Genomic DNA, 18,774 nt, shown 5'->3' with positions numbered 1-18,774 from the left:
CCTTACTTTTCTCTGTCTGTAATTCCTTTCTCTACCTCTCCTCTTCAGATGAAAAAGAAAAACTAAGAATCTATGAACAGACGGACTTCCCTGATGGTTCATTTGTTAAGACCCCACACTTCCACTGCAGGAGGCATGGGTTCCATCCCTGGTGGAGGAGCTAAGAAACTAAGATCCCACATGCTAAACAGTGAGCCAGAAAAAAAAAAAAAAGAATCTCTGAACTGAAAGATGATAAGAAATTTGATTTCTTTCTTTTTATGTTCTCTAAATTCTAAATGGACACAGCATATGGGCCAGTCACTCACGTTGCTCAGTTTTATCACCATCCTTGATTCCCAGCCACCACCATTCTTTTATAAAACTCTATCATAAAAATTTTAATGTTTTTTCCATTCTATACTCTAGCATCAAAAGACTTTGTGGATACATAATACTGACAACAACACTATCAAGTCCAAAAGTTCTGCTCTGAGTACAAAGTAAAAGAAATGTGTCCAAAATGTCTTTTGTCACAATATAAAATTCCTCTCAGTAGAAACATATTTTCCTATGTTACATAAATTAAATCTTTATACCCTATTAAGATAAAAGTGCTCTCTAATTTTATCTAGATATCAGACAATATAAATATTTATAAAGTCTATTACACTTAATATGACCATCTTTCTATTACCAATTAATAATTATAGAATTACTATATATAGTATAATGCTTATGATTTGCTCAAATTATTTGACCAAGGTAATCTTTTCTAGAACATATCAAATGGATGAATTTTGTCATCAATATTTTTGTTCATGTTAATATTTGCAGGAAAAGGAAAGGCTAAAATTTAAATTCAAATTTTAAAAACAACTTGACAGTATTTAAAGAGAAAATTCTCCATTTCAGAGACATAAGTCTCTTGAGGATCTTATGAAATTTCTTCCTAAGTTTAATTTTTCCAAGGTCACAAAGAAGAACAGAAATTTTAGTTTGCTGTTTCAGTTTCCATGTCTAATATAGGACATGAAACTTTCTATTACAACAGTAAAGCAGCAGAAATTGCAAGAGCTTTCTTTCTTGCTACAGCCCCCCATAAATCCCACATTCCACTGGATTCTGGACAGGGGTTATTAGATGAGGGACATTTCAAATGTCAGCTTTTCATAGAACATCTCTGCTGCTGCTGCTAAGTCGCTTCAGTCGTGTCCTACTCTGTGCGACCCCATAGACGGCAGCCCACCAGGCTCCCCCATCCCTGGGATTCTCCAGGCAAGAACACTGGAGTGGGTCACCATTTCCTTCTCTAATGCATGCATGCATGCTAAGTCACTTCAGTCATGTCCAACTCTACAAAAAGAGTAATCCTTTCAATGTTGTTCACAGTTATCCTTGAAACTTGAGAAGCTAGTAGTTAGAAATGTCCCATATTTTATGCTTCAACGTGCTCAACCTATAATATCTTACATTTTTTTGTTCTTTCACATCTCTCACATCATCTCAACCATAATACTGCTTGTGTGCCAAGTGCCCTCTTTCCTTATTCCACTTCCTTCTGGGAGACATTTACCTTAACCTGCATTTTGGGAAGCATGTGCTGCAGGGGAAGGTGGATAATTCTGCCGTCTTGTTAGCTCAGCTATGATGATGAGCTTGCCTTTGCCGGTGACTGGTTTGGGAATAACAAAGAAATGTGAGGAGACATCTCTGATAGACCGCGAGAGTGGTTAAAAGCCACCAAGAAATCTAGAAAAATGGTACAGATGAACCTATTTTCAAGGCAGGAATAAAGATACAGACAGAGAATGGACACGGTGGAGGAAGGAGAGGGTGGGAGGAATCGATAGAGCAGCACTGCCGTATATACTCGACCACGTGTGAAATAGCGAGTGGGAAGCTGCTGGATAACCCAGGGAACTCAGCTCTGTGCTCTGTGACGACCTCGATCAGTGGGGTGGGGTGGGGAGGCTCAAGAGAGAGGGGATATATGTATATTTACAGCTGGTTCACTTGGTCATAAAGCAGAAACGAACACAATGATGTAAAGCAATTCTACTCCAATAATAACATTTTACAAATGAATGAAGCACGCCAGGGGAAACTCTCCCTTTTCCTGCCCCTGAATATTGTAGCCACAGAGGAAGAAATGAACCCATGAGAGATGGTGGGTCCAAAGCCCAGGCATTAAAGGGAGTAGATGGGAGAGAGGAAACAAAAGGACTAAATACTTACAAATAATACACAATATGCTGCTAAGCTGCTAAGTAGCTTCAGTCATGTCTGACTCTGTGCAACCCCAGAGACGGCAGCCCACCAGGCTCCCCGGTCCCTGGGATTCTCCAGGCAAGAACACTGGAGTGGGTTGCCATTTCCTTCTCCAATGCATGAAAGTGAAAAGTGAAAGTGAAGTTGCTCAGTTGTGTCCGACTCCTAGCAACTCCATGGACTGCAGCCTACCAGGCTCCTCCGTCCATGGGATTTGCCAGGCAAGAGTACTGGAGTGCGTAGCATATAGTAAATGCTCTGTTCCCGGGCAAAAAATCGTAATTAAAGGGCTTATTTCCTATAGGATTATCATTCTCTGTCTGAGGAATGGAAATGGTGACTTAGGAAGGAAGTTTACTTCTTCTGACAGTTCCACAAGCTTGTCCTGCTAGAATATAAGCAGCTTTATAACTTCTGGTGGTTCTGGAAAAAAAAGTTTCTATCTTCTAGATAACAGCTAATAGACAATATATATAAATGTAAAATAAATATATATGCAGCATATAAAAAAATGTACAATAACATGCTGACCTAGATCCTTAAGGCTGCAACCAAAACTACAAAGCAACAGCACATCTCAACAGAAGAGAAGCTGAAGCAAAAAACACCAAGGAATAAATGACAACTTTGTGCATCCCTTCACCACAGCTGTCTTATCTACTCTTTATCCCCCCAACTGTGGCTACTGTATCGAGTCTCAAGGGTGAGGAGTTGCCTGGATCTGTCCAGTATTCTTCTGTGCCTCTTATTTGTGGCACGTGGGTGTGCTTGTGCTCCGTTGCGTCCAACTCTGCGACCACACAAGCAGTAGCCCACCAGGCTCCTCTGTCCATGGGATTCTCCAGGCAAGAATATTGGGGTGGATTCCGTTTCCTCCAACAGGGGATCTTCCCAACCCAGTGATCGAATTGTGTCTCTTCCATCTCCTGTATTGGCAGGTGGATTCTTGACCACTGTGCTGCCTGGGAAGCTCATATTGTAATTATAGTTGGGCTCTTCAGAATTCTGATTTTTGACACTAATTTTCTTCCAATGAAAACTCTTATCTTCAGCTACTGCCCCTGCCATGAATGTCATATGTGCATTTGGGAACATGAAACTAAAAATTGCCTGTTTGTTTGTTATAAGTCAAGGCCCTTATTTGATAGTCCTGGCATTGCTGTTCTAATAACCAGACACTGCGACCCTTAGTGGGCGTCCCTTGTGGCTCAGCTGGTAAAGAATCCACCTGCAATGAAGGAGACCTGGATTCGATCCCTGGGTTGGGGAGATCTCCTGGAGAAGGGAATGGCTACCCACTCCAGTATTCTGGCCTGGAGAATTCCATGGACTACAGTCCAGAGTGCGACACGACTGAGCAACTTTCATTTTCACTTTTTGGGGCTTCCCTGTGGTTCAGATGGTAAAAAATCTGCTGGCGAGACCCTTAGTATTACCTTCTCTGTTGTCTGACTGGAGAACATGTTGTATGACTCATGAGGCAGCCAAGGAACGAAGTATAGGTTCATATTTTAGGTTATTGCCTCACCAAAGAAAATTCTGCAGCTGCTTTTTTAAAATAATTTTTTAATTGATAAAGTTTTTGTTTTTATTGTTTGTTTTTGTTTTCATTGTGTGATCTTATTTCCTTAGCCAGGGATCTAACTAGTGCCCCTTGCATTGGAATCGCAGAATCTTAACAACTAGACCACCTGGGGGAATCCCTGCAATTATTTTTTGCTATTTCATTTCACAATAAGTATGGTAAAATACATATGGTAAAAGGTATGAGATTTTCTTTTAACTTATCCTAAATAAGTGAAATGGAACATTTATTAATGTGTACTGATAAGCAGCAAATCTATTCATAAAAACCCTGATTTATTTTCATTTCAGTTTAATTTTGACATAATGTGCGGGTTCTTTGTTAAAGACGGGGGTCTGAACATTTCTTAGGTATATTTCCAATAGGACAACCACATCGAACAAAGACCCAAAGTCCCAGTTTGTCCAGCCAATCCGATGGATGTAGGTCAGAACTGCAAGGGTTCCATGAGCGTCAGTCACAAGCCTGGCTCTTTCTATCAAAGAACATTTACAGTTTGCACTGGGAGCTGGAAATGTGGCCTCTATGGGACCAGCCTCTCCAGGCTGCCTGCATCCAGGGTTTCAGTGCAGTTTGGCCCAGGCCGTCTGCACTCTTTTCCTATCAGGTTACTTTCTCCTAGTTTGGATTCCAGAGCCGGGTGACTGGGGTCAGCTCCACACAATCGTGCTTCCTTAAGGGAGAGCTTGATGGGAAAGAACAATGTCTACAACTTGTCAGCTCCTCTCTGCCTGTGGCACTGCCAAATTTGGGGGAGTGTTTCACTTCTGTTCTGCTCTCAATGCCAATGAATAGTTGGGCCATCCCTGGGGCTCCCTTATTCATGAGTCTTCTCCTCCCATTCTGTCAGTCAAGTGAATTTTTTGTTCAAGACATAACACAAAAAGCACTGCTGTAAGACTATTCAGGCCGCTGTGACAGTCAGCTTGACCATTAGGGTCCCCGAAGCTGACCAAAGAGCCACAATCAGAACCTTGATCCTTTTGGCTACTGTTGAAAAAAGCTCTGAGGTCATATTCTGTACAGTTTATAGGTCATGCTTTATCACTGCTGGACAGTGATCACAGTCATTTTATTATCACCTATAAGGCTACCTTTTTTTCTTCACTTGAATGTTTTCCACATGATAAATTCCCATAAATGACATTATTAAAACTATCACAAATAATAATTATGACAACTGTATAGAATTCAAATTTAGGGTAAACTATCGTTAAGAAAAAAAAGAAACACAACTTGGCTGAAAACTTGTAGGCACTCTATATGACGTCGAGACCTGGGTGGAAAGTGTCAAAATGGAAAGTGTATCAAGATAATGAGATTCTGATTTTTTTCCCAAAAATATGTAATTTTAAATTTTGCTGGAATTTTTAAAAAGAGCATTGAAGTTTTCTAATATAGGAGCACATTAGTTTCTTCTTTGAAAAGGTATTTATTCTTATTCTCTAAAGAGTATATGGGGAAATAGTTGCTTTTCTCAGAACATTATAGCTTTTTAATGACATAGTCAAGTATACTTGTATTGTTTGCTAGGGTTTCAATATTTGAAAAGCATGTAAAGAACAACAAAAAGAATTGCCAAGTACTTTGTTTTTATTGTACTGCTCTTTCCCATAAATATGCACATTTAGGGATTGTCATAATGCCTGCTCTATTAATTCAACAAAATTGAATAATCATTTTTTCATATTTTGGTCTTCATTCATCCAGATTTGAATTTAGTTTACATCTTGTACATAAATTCCTGAGGAAAGGCAAACAATGAGAAGGAAATAACATGGAGAGTTAAGTGGCCTTGCTTTGTATGGACAAGTAATAAACATTTCCTCCATTTGTAAAATTGCCTTTTAAAAATGGATAATAGCATTAACGATTCTAGTTGCTTACTTTAAATCAATATTTAGGTCTTTATTCCTTTTGCTTCTAAGTATCATCATATATTACTTTGTCCTTCCTTCAACAATTAGGTAAGCTCTAGTATTGAATAGAAAGTTTTTGTTTTATCTAAAAAGCCTATTTAGGTTAAAGCAGATAATGTATTTCAAAGCCAATGTGCCTCATTAATTTCATTCAGAAAAATCACAGTACAAAAATGCGGTAGATGGCTGCTGTGAATGCTGGGGAGTTATTTTTGGAGGGAGGGGTTGTGTGTTTGGTTTGGGTTTGGTTTTGGTTTTTGCTTAAGAGTTTAACACCAAAAAAAAAAAAGTTTAATGCCATTGTATGGGGGTGGGGGGGGCGGTATGTGAGACAAAGATTCCTACCTTGGTAAAGTTCAGATGGGAGAAATACAGGAGAAAAGTTACAAGGTAAAGTTTCTATCAGCTTGTATTTGCTAATCCAGAAGAGAGTTTTGCAATAGGTCACTCATTAAAAGTTTATGTGGTTAAAAAAAAAGTTTATGTGGTAAATTCAGGAAGGCTCATCACTAGAACAAGAGTGAAGGTTTTATAGAGCATTCTGGGTGGGCAGAAGCATCTGCAGAACTGAAAGCTTACATAAACTGGTGCTCTTCTTTTAAATTCAGATCTCAGCTTTTACTATTTTAATTTTTATTGGAGTCTAGTTGCTTTACAATGTTGTGTCAGTTTCTGCTGTACAGCAAAGTGAATCTGCTCTGTGTGTACATATATCCACTCTTTTTTGGGTTTCCTCCCTTTTAGGTCACCACAGAGCACTGAGTAGTTTCCTGAGATACAGTAGGTTCTCATTAGTTGTCTATTTCATACATTAATGTGTGCTAAGTTGCTGTGATCGTGTCTGACTCTGCAACCTTATGTACTGTAGCCCGCCAGGCTCCTCTGTTCATGGGATTCTCCAGGCAAGAATACTGAAGCGGGTTGAGCCCTTCTCCCAGGGATCTTCCCAACCCAGGGATCGAACCCCGGTCTCCTGCGTTGCAGGTAGATTTTTTACTGTCTGAGCCACTAGGGAAGCCCTATTTTGTACATAGGAGTGTATGCACGTCAGCCCATTGCTCTTTCAAATACTCTTCCAGCCCTTCAATGAGCATTCAGTTACTCCTTCCCCTTAAGTAAACACATCTAATTGCCATTTTCCTTCTCAGGAAATCAAAGGGAGACAAACTCAGTTATACAACTAAACCTGTTATCCGTTTCTCATGCACCTTTTTACTGGTGCATGAATGCTAAAGAGTGCTGGACCTGGGGGAAAAGAGTGATGTACCATGAATTATTTAAGGAATTAGTGGTACTTTTTTCTTTACTGAAGAATGTCATTGTTTCCATCTTTAAAGATTTTCAAAAGTCACCCCCAAATCTGTGGCATCATTAGCAACAATATATACTAGAGACAGAAATGTTTAAGGTTTTTTTTAAAGCATTTTAAATTTTTACGGACATGAGCAACTATTACTATATAATCTGCTTCCTTCTCCAATAAATGCTAAAAACTATTCCTACCTCCAAGAATCTTGCTAGCTTTATTTTCCAGATATTTCTGGAAAAATTTCAGCATTTGCAGGCCCCATTGTATACCTGGACTCTTTAGTCTCATGATTTAAGGTCACTACTTCATGGTTCTCTGGGTAACATGTCCCTTTCATTCTCTTTCCAAGCTCCCATCACCAGGGCTCTATGTTTCACACAGCATCAAGTTTAAGGCTTAATAATCATAAAGCTTTACCTGCTTCTATTAGCATTCTTGAAACACACTGAAATAAATAACCAATGACTATAACTGGTAGGGTTTTCCTCCTATCTAAATGACTTATAGGATTTAAGTACTTACTTGAACAGTCACATGAACATTTCTTGACTTTTTTTTTCCTGGTTTAGATTTTAGTAACTCCACAGCTGAAATCCTTGTTATATGACAAGAGATTTTTGAATGAAACCTATACCTTTCACGCTAAACTACGAGACTCTGGATCTTGATGAATACCTTCTATTTTCGCTGGCTTTCTCTAGCCAGGAAAAGGAGTTGTGGTCTTGGTATTGAAGGCAGAGTAGAAACCCAGATCCCCTACTTGGACTGCTCTGATGCTCAAGAAGGGGACCTCCTCATTACTGCTGAGGAGGGAAGAGCATTCCAGCTCCTCACATGGTGTCCACTCACCCTGAGGAAGGGTGGCCTTGTTATCACTGTTGGTGAAAGTCCCAACTCCCACTAGACAGCTTCTGCTTTTCATTTTTATTTATTTATGAATTATTTGGCTGCCCCAGGTCTTAGTTGCAGTATGTGGGATCTAGTTCCCTGACCAGCCATTGAATATCGAACCCCTGCCTTTGGAGCGTGGAGTCTTAACCACTGGGCCATCAGGGAAGTCCCAGTCATAGACATTAAAAAAATAAATAAATCCAAGACGAAGAACCTATCATTTGTAAGAGGAAGCTGGTGAAATAACCTATCCTAGAGTCAGAATCAAGCTGCCCACCAACCTACTTTCTGATCACTTCCCAGCCATGACTGCAGTGCACTGGCTCCCTGAGTGAAAGCCGTAAGTCATCAATGATCAAGTAACAGCATCTCATCGTGAAATTCTGAGGGACTGGCCTGCAGGCCTCCAAGCTTCACCCCAGAGAGACACGTGCGTGCTTCCTCTGCCCCTACCAGCTGGAGCACCTCACTTCTTGGCACACAGGTACCTCCCTTCCACTCTGTGTGTGATTATGCCCCTTAAAAACCGATGGTCATCTAAGCAACGTTTGCTTGAATTCCCATTTGCTTCAGAGAAGATACAAGGAGCCAGTACTGGGTCCACATGATCCTGCTGTAATCACTCTTGTCAGAGGGTCTGGCAGATCAAATGCCCACACCAGGCAGGGCCCTGCTTCAAGTCCTGGAGACATCAGCTAACACTAATTGGCAGCCTGGTCAGCAAACACACAATATAATGTCTACCTCTTTTGCATAAACCTCACATAATCCTCAGGTACATACACACTGTGCTTCCCAACAAATAGGTGAGGAAACTGAGGTATTGGTTAAAGAAACTGCCTGAGCTGGCATGAGGGCTGATATTTGAGTCCAGGTTTAGCCTGGCTCCAAAACCCTATCTTTCTGTTACACAAAGCCACCTCCCTTAATCAGCCACAGGCTCTTTGAGGATAGAGAAGGGAAGATACAAGTGAGAAAAAAAATTTTTTTGAAGCAAAAAAAAAATCAACTGGACGATCAATCCAATTCTTCTCCAGAAGATGGAGAAAGAAACTGTCTTCTCAGCACAAACAGTTCTTTTCTGTCCCAAGGCTCCCACATGACCCTGGAAACACAGACTTGCAGAGACAGCCATGTAGTATGTTTAAAGGCAGGAACATCACAAGGCTCTCAGTGAGAGAGGTCAGAACACAAAAACTCTAGATCATTAATGCTGTAAGATCTGTTTTATGTACCTTTTCCTTGCCCTGGAAAAGTCTGACTGATGTGTTGATCCTGACACTTGTAGCTTTCTATCCTTAGTATACAAGGAGCTAGATACAGAGAGGAACACATGATGAGAGGAATCAGCAGTACTGCTAGATCGTACTCCCACCACTTCAAACTATGGGAAGATGTGCAGTCATGGAGCAGAAGTATTGGAACCTCTGGAAATCGAGGCTGGGGTGTTAACTTCCCCCAAATTCTGTGTTGATTATAATGCACTGTACTGAATAACGGACTTCCCTGGTGGCTCAGATGATAAAGAATCTGCCTGTAATGCAGGAGACCCAGGTTCAATCCCTGGGTTGGGATGATTTCCCTGGAGAAGGGCATAGCAACCACTCCAGTATTCTGGCCTGGAGAATCCCATGGACAGAGGAGTCTGGCAGGCTGCAGTCTACGGCGTCACAAAGAGTTGGGACACAACTGAGTGACTAACACACATACTGAATGACAATCAGAGCTCTAAAGGAAGGTTCCAAGAATCATTCCATGAGGAATTCATCCCTGGACATCCCGTAGAATCAGGGAAATTTATGACTCAGTTGTCTCTTAAAAGTTTGTAACTCTCAGCTGAAGATTTAAGGTGAGGGTTTCTGCCATTTTGGCAAGTTTCTCAATCTTTCTGGGTCTCTCCCATGTTTACATATTATTAAACTTTTGTTCGATTTTATCCAGTTTGGGGTGGGGGGATTTCATTAATTAGGTGAACTGATGCTTTCCATAGTAATCATCATTTTAAAAGCCTAGATTTAAGAAGTGATATTTTACTTCCTCTATCATCACCTATCATATAAGGATGAGTGGTCAATGCTTGCTAGCAATTAATGGTCTTCAGGTCTTCTCTCTGAATGAATAAAATGGGAATTAAAATTTTAGAGCCCAAATGCCACAGTTAGTAAAACCAAATTACTATGCAGGAATCTAGATGGCTGAGAAGCTAAGTTTGATGGAAAAGAAACAACGTATTTCTACACTAGGGATTCCTGCACAAGTACAGTTCTTATACCTCCACAGAAGGGTTCATACTTTCCAACAGGGTAATTTGTTGCTTTTCACATTCTGAGAGCAGAGGCTGCCCTCCGGGTTTCTTCTGAGCTTCGAACAAACTTTGGTCTTAGTTGTGGATCCCGTGATGCTCTGGTGAAGCTACAAGATGACACAGCTTTAAGGAAGGATAACCAGTGTCACTAAAGGTAAAACACTGATTTAAACATGAAAGAAGTAGGAATGTAATTTTTAAAATGGGTTTGTTTTAGACGCTTGAGAGGAAAACTGCCTCCAAGGTTCCCTCGTGGCTCAGTGGTTAGAAAAAAAAAAAAAAATCCACCTACCAATGCAGGAGGCAAGGGTTCAATCCCTCATCCGGGAAGATCTCACATGTCGCCGAGCAGCTAAACCTGTGCACCATGACTACTGAGCCTGTGCTCTAGCACTCAGGAGGTGCAACTACTGAAGCCCATGTGCCCTCGAGCCCCTAACTCAACGAGAGAAGCCATGGAAATGAGAAGCCCGCGTACCACAACCTGAGAGCGGCCCACACAGGAACAAAGACCCAGCACAGCCAAAAACAAGCAAATAAAATTATATCTATAAAAGGTTTTGTGAACCAGTATGGGATTTGGGTGTACTATAATCTCAGCTGTTAAAGGGGCGATAACTATCTCTTCCTTATTTGGGGCTTCCCTGGTGGCTCAGTGGTGAAGAATCCACCTGCCAATGCAGGAGACGCATTAGATCCCTGGGTCAAAAGATCCCCTGGAGAAGAAAATGGCAACCCACTCTTCTTGCCTGGAAAATCCCACAGATAGAGGAGCCCTGAGAGTTACAGCCATGGGGTTGAAAGAGTCGGATATGACTTAGCAACTAAACAACTTTCTTATTTAGCTGCTGGATTTTTCACTGGTTTCCATGAAAACCAAGTGGGGTTTTTAAAAGCATATAGCTCAACCTCTTAAAATCAAAAATGGAAAGCTAAGTTAAAAACATCAAGAAAAATGAAAACAAGAAAACATACTGAGCTCTAAATAAACATTTTCCTTTTAACTTTTATGAAGCAGGGAATGAGTTTTTTCTTTTTTTCTAACTACAGGGTAGGTTGCATTTTAGGTCGTATGCCCCTGGTGGCTTAGAGGATAAAGTGTCTGCTTGCCATGAGGGAGACCTGGGTTCGATCCCTGGGTCAGAAAGATCCCTGAAGAAGGTAATGACAACCCACTCCAGTACTCTTGCCTGGAAAACCCCACGGACAGAGGAGCCTGGTAGGCTACAGTCTATGGGGTCACAAAGAGTCGGACACAACTGAGCGACTTCACTTTCCATTCCTTTCTTTCCCTAATGAGAATATACCCATAAGCAGTCTGATCTATGGTGACCACTAATCTTTTGCAAAGTAGAAATAAACATAAGTTATTTGCATTTATTAAAATTAAACTGCAACCTAACTCCAAACATACAAATTACTCACTCTCCAACCTAATTCTATGCCAGTTGTTTTCCACATAACGTTAAGTTCAAGCATATGAACATTTTGTGGGGCCAAGGTGTTGCTAATATATTGTCAATCAAACTGATTTTCAAAAGGATGCATGACAGGTTCACAGTTCCACATTTACTGAACTTTATTAACAAGTAAAACACATATTAACATGTTCTATATATGGGAAAGGACATTCAATAATAAATGGCACATTATCATCTAACAGTTGAACTTTATCAAGAATGAAGTTTTAAAAAATAATACACATTATTTCATGACTATTTGAAGAATTAACAAAAAAAAAACAATTTAATAGCAGTTTTAATATATAAAAGCTCACTATTTACTATTTACCATAAGAGGAATCATTTCAATACTTCTATTTAAAAAAAAAAAAAAAAAGGAAAAAAAATATATGTACTGTATCTTCTACAGGCCTAACAGTTGTCTAGGCAAGGCTGTGACAACAGTAATTGACTCCTGCCCTAATACTACATACAGTTCCCTCTCTCAAGGCAGTAGATTTAGGCAGTCACTTTTCAATACAGTGGAGAGTTATATACAGGGTGATCATACAAATTCTCCTCCAAATTAGGACACTTATGAGAAAGGAGGCACGATTTAAGCTCAGGAAATAGTAATAACCAGGTCTGTTATGAGCAAACTCAAGATATATGTCACTCTAGTTAAATACAGTTACCAGATCCACTATCATTACCTTTGTGCTTTATGTGGATAGACCAGTTGGAAAAAAACTGTGGTAAATTAAGAAACCCTGAATTCTTCTTCAGCTAGACCCTTGGAACTCCACTTTTCCTGTCATTAGAGGTTTTGCTTGTAATATTAGAGATTATTGTCTTAGGTTAACATTTATGATCTTCAAAGGCATGGGATATAGCTTATAGACTCAAAAGGCAAGCATTAGTATTTTTTTCCTATTAAAAAGAGATTTTCATTTTAATCAAGTATAATAGAATTTGCGTTTTAAATTCCTAAAATGTATCCTGGACACACTGTATAGAAAATGTATTTTTACTTTAAATTCAGGCTTTTTTTTTTTCATGAAAACATAAAGATGGATTTTTCTGGTCATAATGAGCTATTTCAAATATAACAGAAATAATGTAATACATTTTTTTTTGTATTAGCTTCCAACCTCCAATTCACATTCATTCAAAAACTGTTCATAGGTACCCTAACAAGGGTTTTGATTTTCAATTTATTTAAGGCAGAGTACAAAGGCGGTTAAGTGTCTCCGAAACATGGCAGCAGCCATGCTGTCCAAGCTCACAGGAAATGAAGGGAAGTGTGTAGGATCTGATAAATTCAGGAGAGAATGCTGTTTCCTAAAAGAATATTCTGAGTCTCCTCATTGGATGATGAGATTTAAGACAACCAATGAACTCTACCAATTAAAAGAGGATTAAGTAACAACACACTTGAATCTTACAGATTTGTGGGGATAAAAATCAAAACAAAAAGTGAAGTTTTGATGAAGGGTCAACATCTACATGCATAAACCAAGCATTAAGATCACAAAAACAAAAATAAAAATTTAATAAATTGATGTATGATAGATGATCTAGTAATTTTAACTTATTCTGTATCATAGCTTAATGTCATTTGAAAACTATTACAAAGTACAAGTTTATAGGAAATTAATATACAATAAAAAATTCTAACATGAGCTCACATTTCTTATAAATAAATCCTAATTAATTTCCAATACAGGCAACTAAATCAAATATTTTTTCTTTATCCCAGGCTATTGTTAAAGGGTACCTTAATCAATAATCAAGGGTTCAAGATATTTTAATCAATAATAAAAAGGTTATACAGGGGAGGAGAATAAATGATGGAAACAAAATAGGAGGCTCAATCAGAAAAACAAAATGGCATGTTTAATTTACTAAAGACAATGAAGTAAAATGAGAAAACACAGAGAAATACAAAAAAGTTATAAAGAATAATAAATTTTATTTTTTCAGAAGTGGAAAATGACCCTGAATAGTTTTAAATGTATCTTTTAGTAGTTGGTGTCTAATAATAAACAAGCAATCAATTTTAAATGTTCTATATAGTTGTATTAACTGATTTTTAAGTTTAAAAGGTAATTTTTAACATTGGCATTCAAAAGCAAAGATATAACTGAAAAAAAGACAGATGAACCATAAAATGATTTACAAAATGTAGTAGCTTATGAATGCAAAATAGATTCCAGTTGTAATAATACATATTCACATACACTTTCGCAACACACTCACACCCCCATATTCCACAGACACATTTCCATAACTTGAAAACAAATATTTCATGTATCTCGATTCAGGAAATGATTTTTACAAGTTAACCTTACAATCAGAAAGCAAGAAGATATTAAAAGCACAAGTTTTTATTCGCTAAGCTAAACATCTGAAGGAAAAAATATTACAATGATACTGAAAGATATTTTTATTGTTTTTTTAAAAGATAAAATGCAAATAAGAATATCTTATTCAGAAAATTAATTTTCAAAAATGTCTTAAATGAAATAAATATAATATCTAATACAATCTCTTCCTCTAAGAATCTATAAGATGGACAATGCTAAAAACCAAGCTTCTCATTTTTGGCATGTCCTTTTAAAAAAAGAAAAAAAGATTTTCTTATAAAGCAAATGTGGCATACCCACGTTTTCTAAAATTTGTCCTAAAACTATCTTTAACATCCAAATTTTCTAAATATATTAAGTCCACTTAAATTAAGGAAAAGATACCTAGTACAATTTCTAAGAAAACAATGCAGAAAGTAATTTATGCATGGTTTGCATGGTTATTTACAGAAAGTTTTGCTAAATAATGATATAACTATCACGTTCAAAAGTCTGACAAATCCTTTCTAATAATCAGCACTGCAGGTTTCAAAAAAACTTTATATATAACAAAGAATGTTTCCTCTGTAGAGTTACTAGATAAATCTGAGAGCCAGAAACTAAAGCATTTGACATGGTTAATAATTTTCATTTTTATTATACTAAATGTCAGGTCAGAAGTCAATGGCATTTACATGCTGGAAGACTGTTTATCACTCAACTCTTTCAATTATATCAAACACTGATTAATCAAATGTCACTGGACTTGACTGGGACAACTGTATGGTTTCTTTCAAGTCTATGCAAATCTTTTAAATGGGCACATATGCAATTCTGCAAAACCAATGAAATATAAATATTTAAAAGAATGAACAGAAATGGCTTTAAAGCATAAACCACTCTGCCATTCAATTTTGAAACTCTATCTTTTCTTCACAAATTTGTCTTCTGTGTTTAATAGTCTTCTATCCATTGAAGTTGCAGGTTTACAGATGATCTGGAAATTTCACATTGATATAAGAAAGGAATGTCTGGTCGATGCAGTCTAGGGACAGAGAAAGAATTAGTCTTAAAATGTATTAAGTTCCAATTATCCAAATGATAGTACAATGAAAACCCATTTTATAGTATGACATCAAGAATATAATAGCCTTTTGTTAAGAATGACATAAGTAGCACAGATCAAAATATATTCTAAAGTAAATTTCTAAAGGAGAGCATCTAAAAAATATTTACATTATATTTTAAACTCCTGAAAAGGAAAACAAGATAATCACACTGAATATTCACAGAATATCATTTAAATTAGTAAAATTACAAACTCTTAAGGTCACAGTAGACAAGTTAAAGATAGAATGTGACATCTTTAAGGGGAAGGAAGAAACATTAATGGAACATTTAAAATAATACTTAAATACAATCCAGAAATGTAACTGCAATCATCTTCAGCAGAATTAAGTAAATTATGTTAGCTTATGTAACAGTCATATAAGCATAAAATTTAAGCAACCAAATCACAAACCATATAATTTATGTATACTTAGTCATAGCAACCCTGAAACATCTTGTACTTGGAGACACAGCAGGAAGTTAAGTGTTCTAGCAGACCTTTGGCTAATGCAGTTCAAATACCTGAAAAGTTCAAAACAATGAACTGTATAGTACTTGCTTTTAAAGTACTACAGTGAGGTATGAGGTCTCTTCATTGAAGATCTACTAGCCACACAATAAATAAATGCCTGTACTATATACACAGCCTCCAGAAACTTACTTGATAACTAGTAAGACAATCTCTGCTTGTTTCTTTATTTTTCCATTTATTCAAGATGTAGCCTCCATTGTTGATATAAACTGGTACATAATAAGAAAACAGTAACAGAGCTCCTATTTTCTTCGTACAACCTTTACTCCTTGATCCAGTGTGTTAAGATCAGTGCATGGCACTGCTTACAATAGCCAAAACATGGAAGCAACCTAAATGTCCACTGAAAGAGGAATGGATGAAGAAGATGTGGTACATACACACAATGGAGTATTGCTCAGCCATTAAAAAGAATGAAATAACGCCATATGCAGCAACAGATATGGACACAGAGACTGTCATACTGAGCGGAGTGAGTCAGAGAAGGAGAAATAGCATATGACATCTCTTATATGGTTGCCAGGGGGAAGGGACAGTTAAGGAGTTTGGGATGGACAGGTACACACTGCTCTATTTAAAATGGATGATCAACAAGGACCTACTGTATAACACAGGGAACTCTGCTCAATGTTATGTAGCAGCCTGGATGGGAGGGGAGTTTGCGGGATAATGGATACATGTATATGTATGGCTGAGTCCCTTAGCTGTTCACCTGAAATTATCACAACATTGTTAATCAGCTAAACCTCGATAAATCATAAATGTTTTTTTTTTTAAAGATCAGTGCATAGCAAATTGCTTTTCAGTAGCAGAATTGGGTTTTTGTTTGTCTGTTTTAGCCTGCAGATACCTGTGTGAAATTCAGTGATGCAAAATGCCTATTCTTTCTGTGTAAGTGCTTTGTCATATTGTTTTTCAAGCCTTTAGATGCTGTGCTGGTGGTTACTTCATATATAACGTGTAGCCAAGCTTTAAACAGAAATTTAAAGGTCTGATTTAAAGTTTTAGTTTACTCATAATGTATTTTTTAAAACTAAAATGTAATGAAATTCAATTTTTTAAATGGAAGTTATCTTAGAAGTTTGCAATTTTTAAAATTTCAATACTGTTAACTATTAAAAATCTATTAAAAACGCTAAATTTGAGTAAACAACATGAATACACATTAAGCATTTAATATGCAAGGGGTGAAGGGCTTCCTTGGTGGCTCAGTAGTAAAGTAATCCGCTTGCCAATGCAAGAGACAAGGGTTTGATCCCTTGGTTGGGAAGATCCCCTGGAGGAGGAAATGACAACTCATTCCAGTATTTTTATCTGCAAAATCCCATGGACAGAGGAGCCTGGCGATCTATAGTCCATGGAGTCTCAGAAGAGTCAGACACGATTTAGTGACTAAACAACAAATGCATGGGGTGAATTTGAATACAAAGGGAGTAAACAGTTAATATATTAATATTTCTTACCTCTATAATAAGAAGAAATACCTTGTTCTATGAGCAGCTGCCATACTTTCAGACATGTTTCTGACTTTTAGATAATTAACAAATCCTCTGAAGAAAAGAAGCAGGCCTGAGGAGGTTGAAATATATGGATATATTATGCTCTTACAAAGAAAGGGGATATGATAAATTTGAAATAGACAATTACAAACAAGGTCCTCTTGGTCGAAGGAATTTAATGTGTAGGATTCCATTCATTCCACATTTTACACTATAATGATAGCTCTATTGTAAGGAAATATAATAAAATTTTACTGCTACCTCCAAATTCTTTCAATTTGTTAAGCCTAGACGGATCTAAAGTAAAGCAAATCTAGCCATTAAAGTCCTAACTTACACAAAAATTCACACTTATTAAAATAATTTTTTAACAAGGAAAGCTACCTAATGTGTTTAAACTGATTCAACTCATAGATACCTCATTTTACATGAAACTTTTAAGTCACTATAATGACTAAGCAGACTAAGACATATTTACTGATATAAAGTATTCAAGAGAGAACATATGCAGCATATGTAATTGCTAACAACTGTAGGATAAAACCAGTAATAAGCCTGTCTAGCCAGATCGAGTGCCTGTCATCTGCAAAATCTACATTTAGAGATACGTGAATTATGTAAATAATTCAATTATTAGTTCTTATTTCCAAGTAATAACTGTAGATTAATTTATAACAAAAAATTTGAGAAAAATCAAGACAAGGGACTTTGGAAGTAGCGCCTCTAGTGAGTTCTTGAATGACTTGAAATACATCTTCTATTTCAGTGTTCTCCTCTGTAAAACAGTATTTGTAAATAATAACCGTTTACATCAAAAGTATCTTTGGTAATCGATAAAGCCTATGAAATGTATCAAGTTTCAGATGAAAAATATTAGTTAAGTGTCAAAAGCATTACCACTATTAGGTGAAGTCTTTGATATACTTAAGCATACAATTCTAAGGGAAATATTTATTAACTCTAGTCAATTTTTAACCAGGTAATAAGGGGGTGAGGTGGAGTTGGGGCAAGAAGCAGATGATATGTATGCAGGGAACTTTCCTCACCAGGAGGACGAGCCTGTCAATTTAAATTCAAAGTCTCAAATGAAATTTGTAACCCAATTCTAAGACAATAATTGAAGCCCTAAAATAAGAAGCATGGTTACAATAAATTAGAGACAGAAGACAGAAGAGAGGCACAAATGACTTAAAACAAGCGGTATAAATTCCACCTAACTCTGATCCCATCTGCTTCCCATATCCTCTTTTCCATGTGTGACTCCCACTCTGAATTCCGCCCTTATGCCCTTCCAGATGCTATTCAAAGATAATGACATTGTGATCCAAACATAAAAGTATTACTGAAAGATGTAAACCAAAATTATTTGTGAAATCCCTTCTTTAGTCTATGAAGCTGCTGTTGCTAAGACCTATTTTGCTCTGCTCAGGCATTTCCCCAAATTAGCCAATTCCCACCTAGAAACCAATCAAGCAGCAGCTATGGTTTCTCAGCGTTCTGGGGTGTGTGCAACATTCTTCTGGGTATATGACAGCAACATTCCCATCACGGATTAAGCTTTCACATTCCCCTAAATGCTAGATTATG

The 18,774-nt window shown here is 37.4% G+C and overlaps 1 protein-coding gene across 1 annotated transcript in view; it reads right to left on the bottom strand.

The window, feature by feature from the left end:
* Window positions 1-12,083: 12,083 nt before the first annotated feature.
* The window catches only part of NDFIP2 (Nedd4 family interacting protein 2), a 71,383-nt gene continuing 64,692 nt past the window's right edge, over window positions 12,084-18,774 (bottom strand). Inside the window, exons 7-8 of the mRNA XM_061435187.1 lie at window positions 17,152-17,257; window positions 12,084-15,091 (exon numbers count right to left, since the gene is read on the bottom strand). Coding sequence (XP_061291171.1) covers window positions 17,154-17,257 — 104 coding nt within the window. The 3' untranslated portion in view covers window positions 12,084-15,091; window positions 17,152-17,153. The remainder of the gene's footprint in view (window positions 15,092-17,151; window positions 17,258-18,774) is intronic.

The sequence above is a fragment of the Bos javanicus genome, chromosome 12 (assembly GCF_032452875.1).
Source record: "Bos javanicus breed banteng chromosome 12, ARS-OSU_banteng_1.0, whole genome shotgun sequence".
Classification (NCBI taxonomy): Eukaryota; Metazoa; Chordata; class Mammalia; order Artiodactyla; family Bovidae; genus Bos; species Bos javanicus.
The sequence above is the reverse complement of the archived record's forward strand: the minus strand, read 5'-3'. Positions and strand labels throughout refer to the sequence as shown.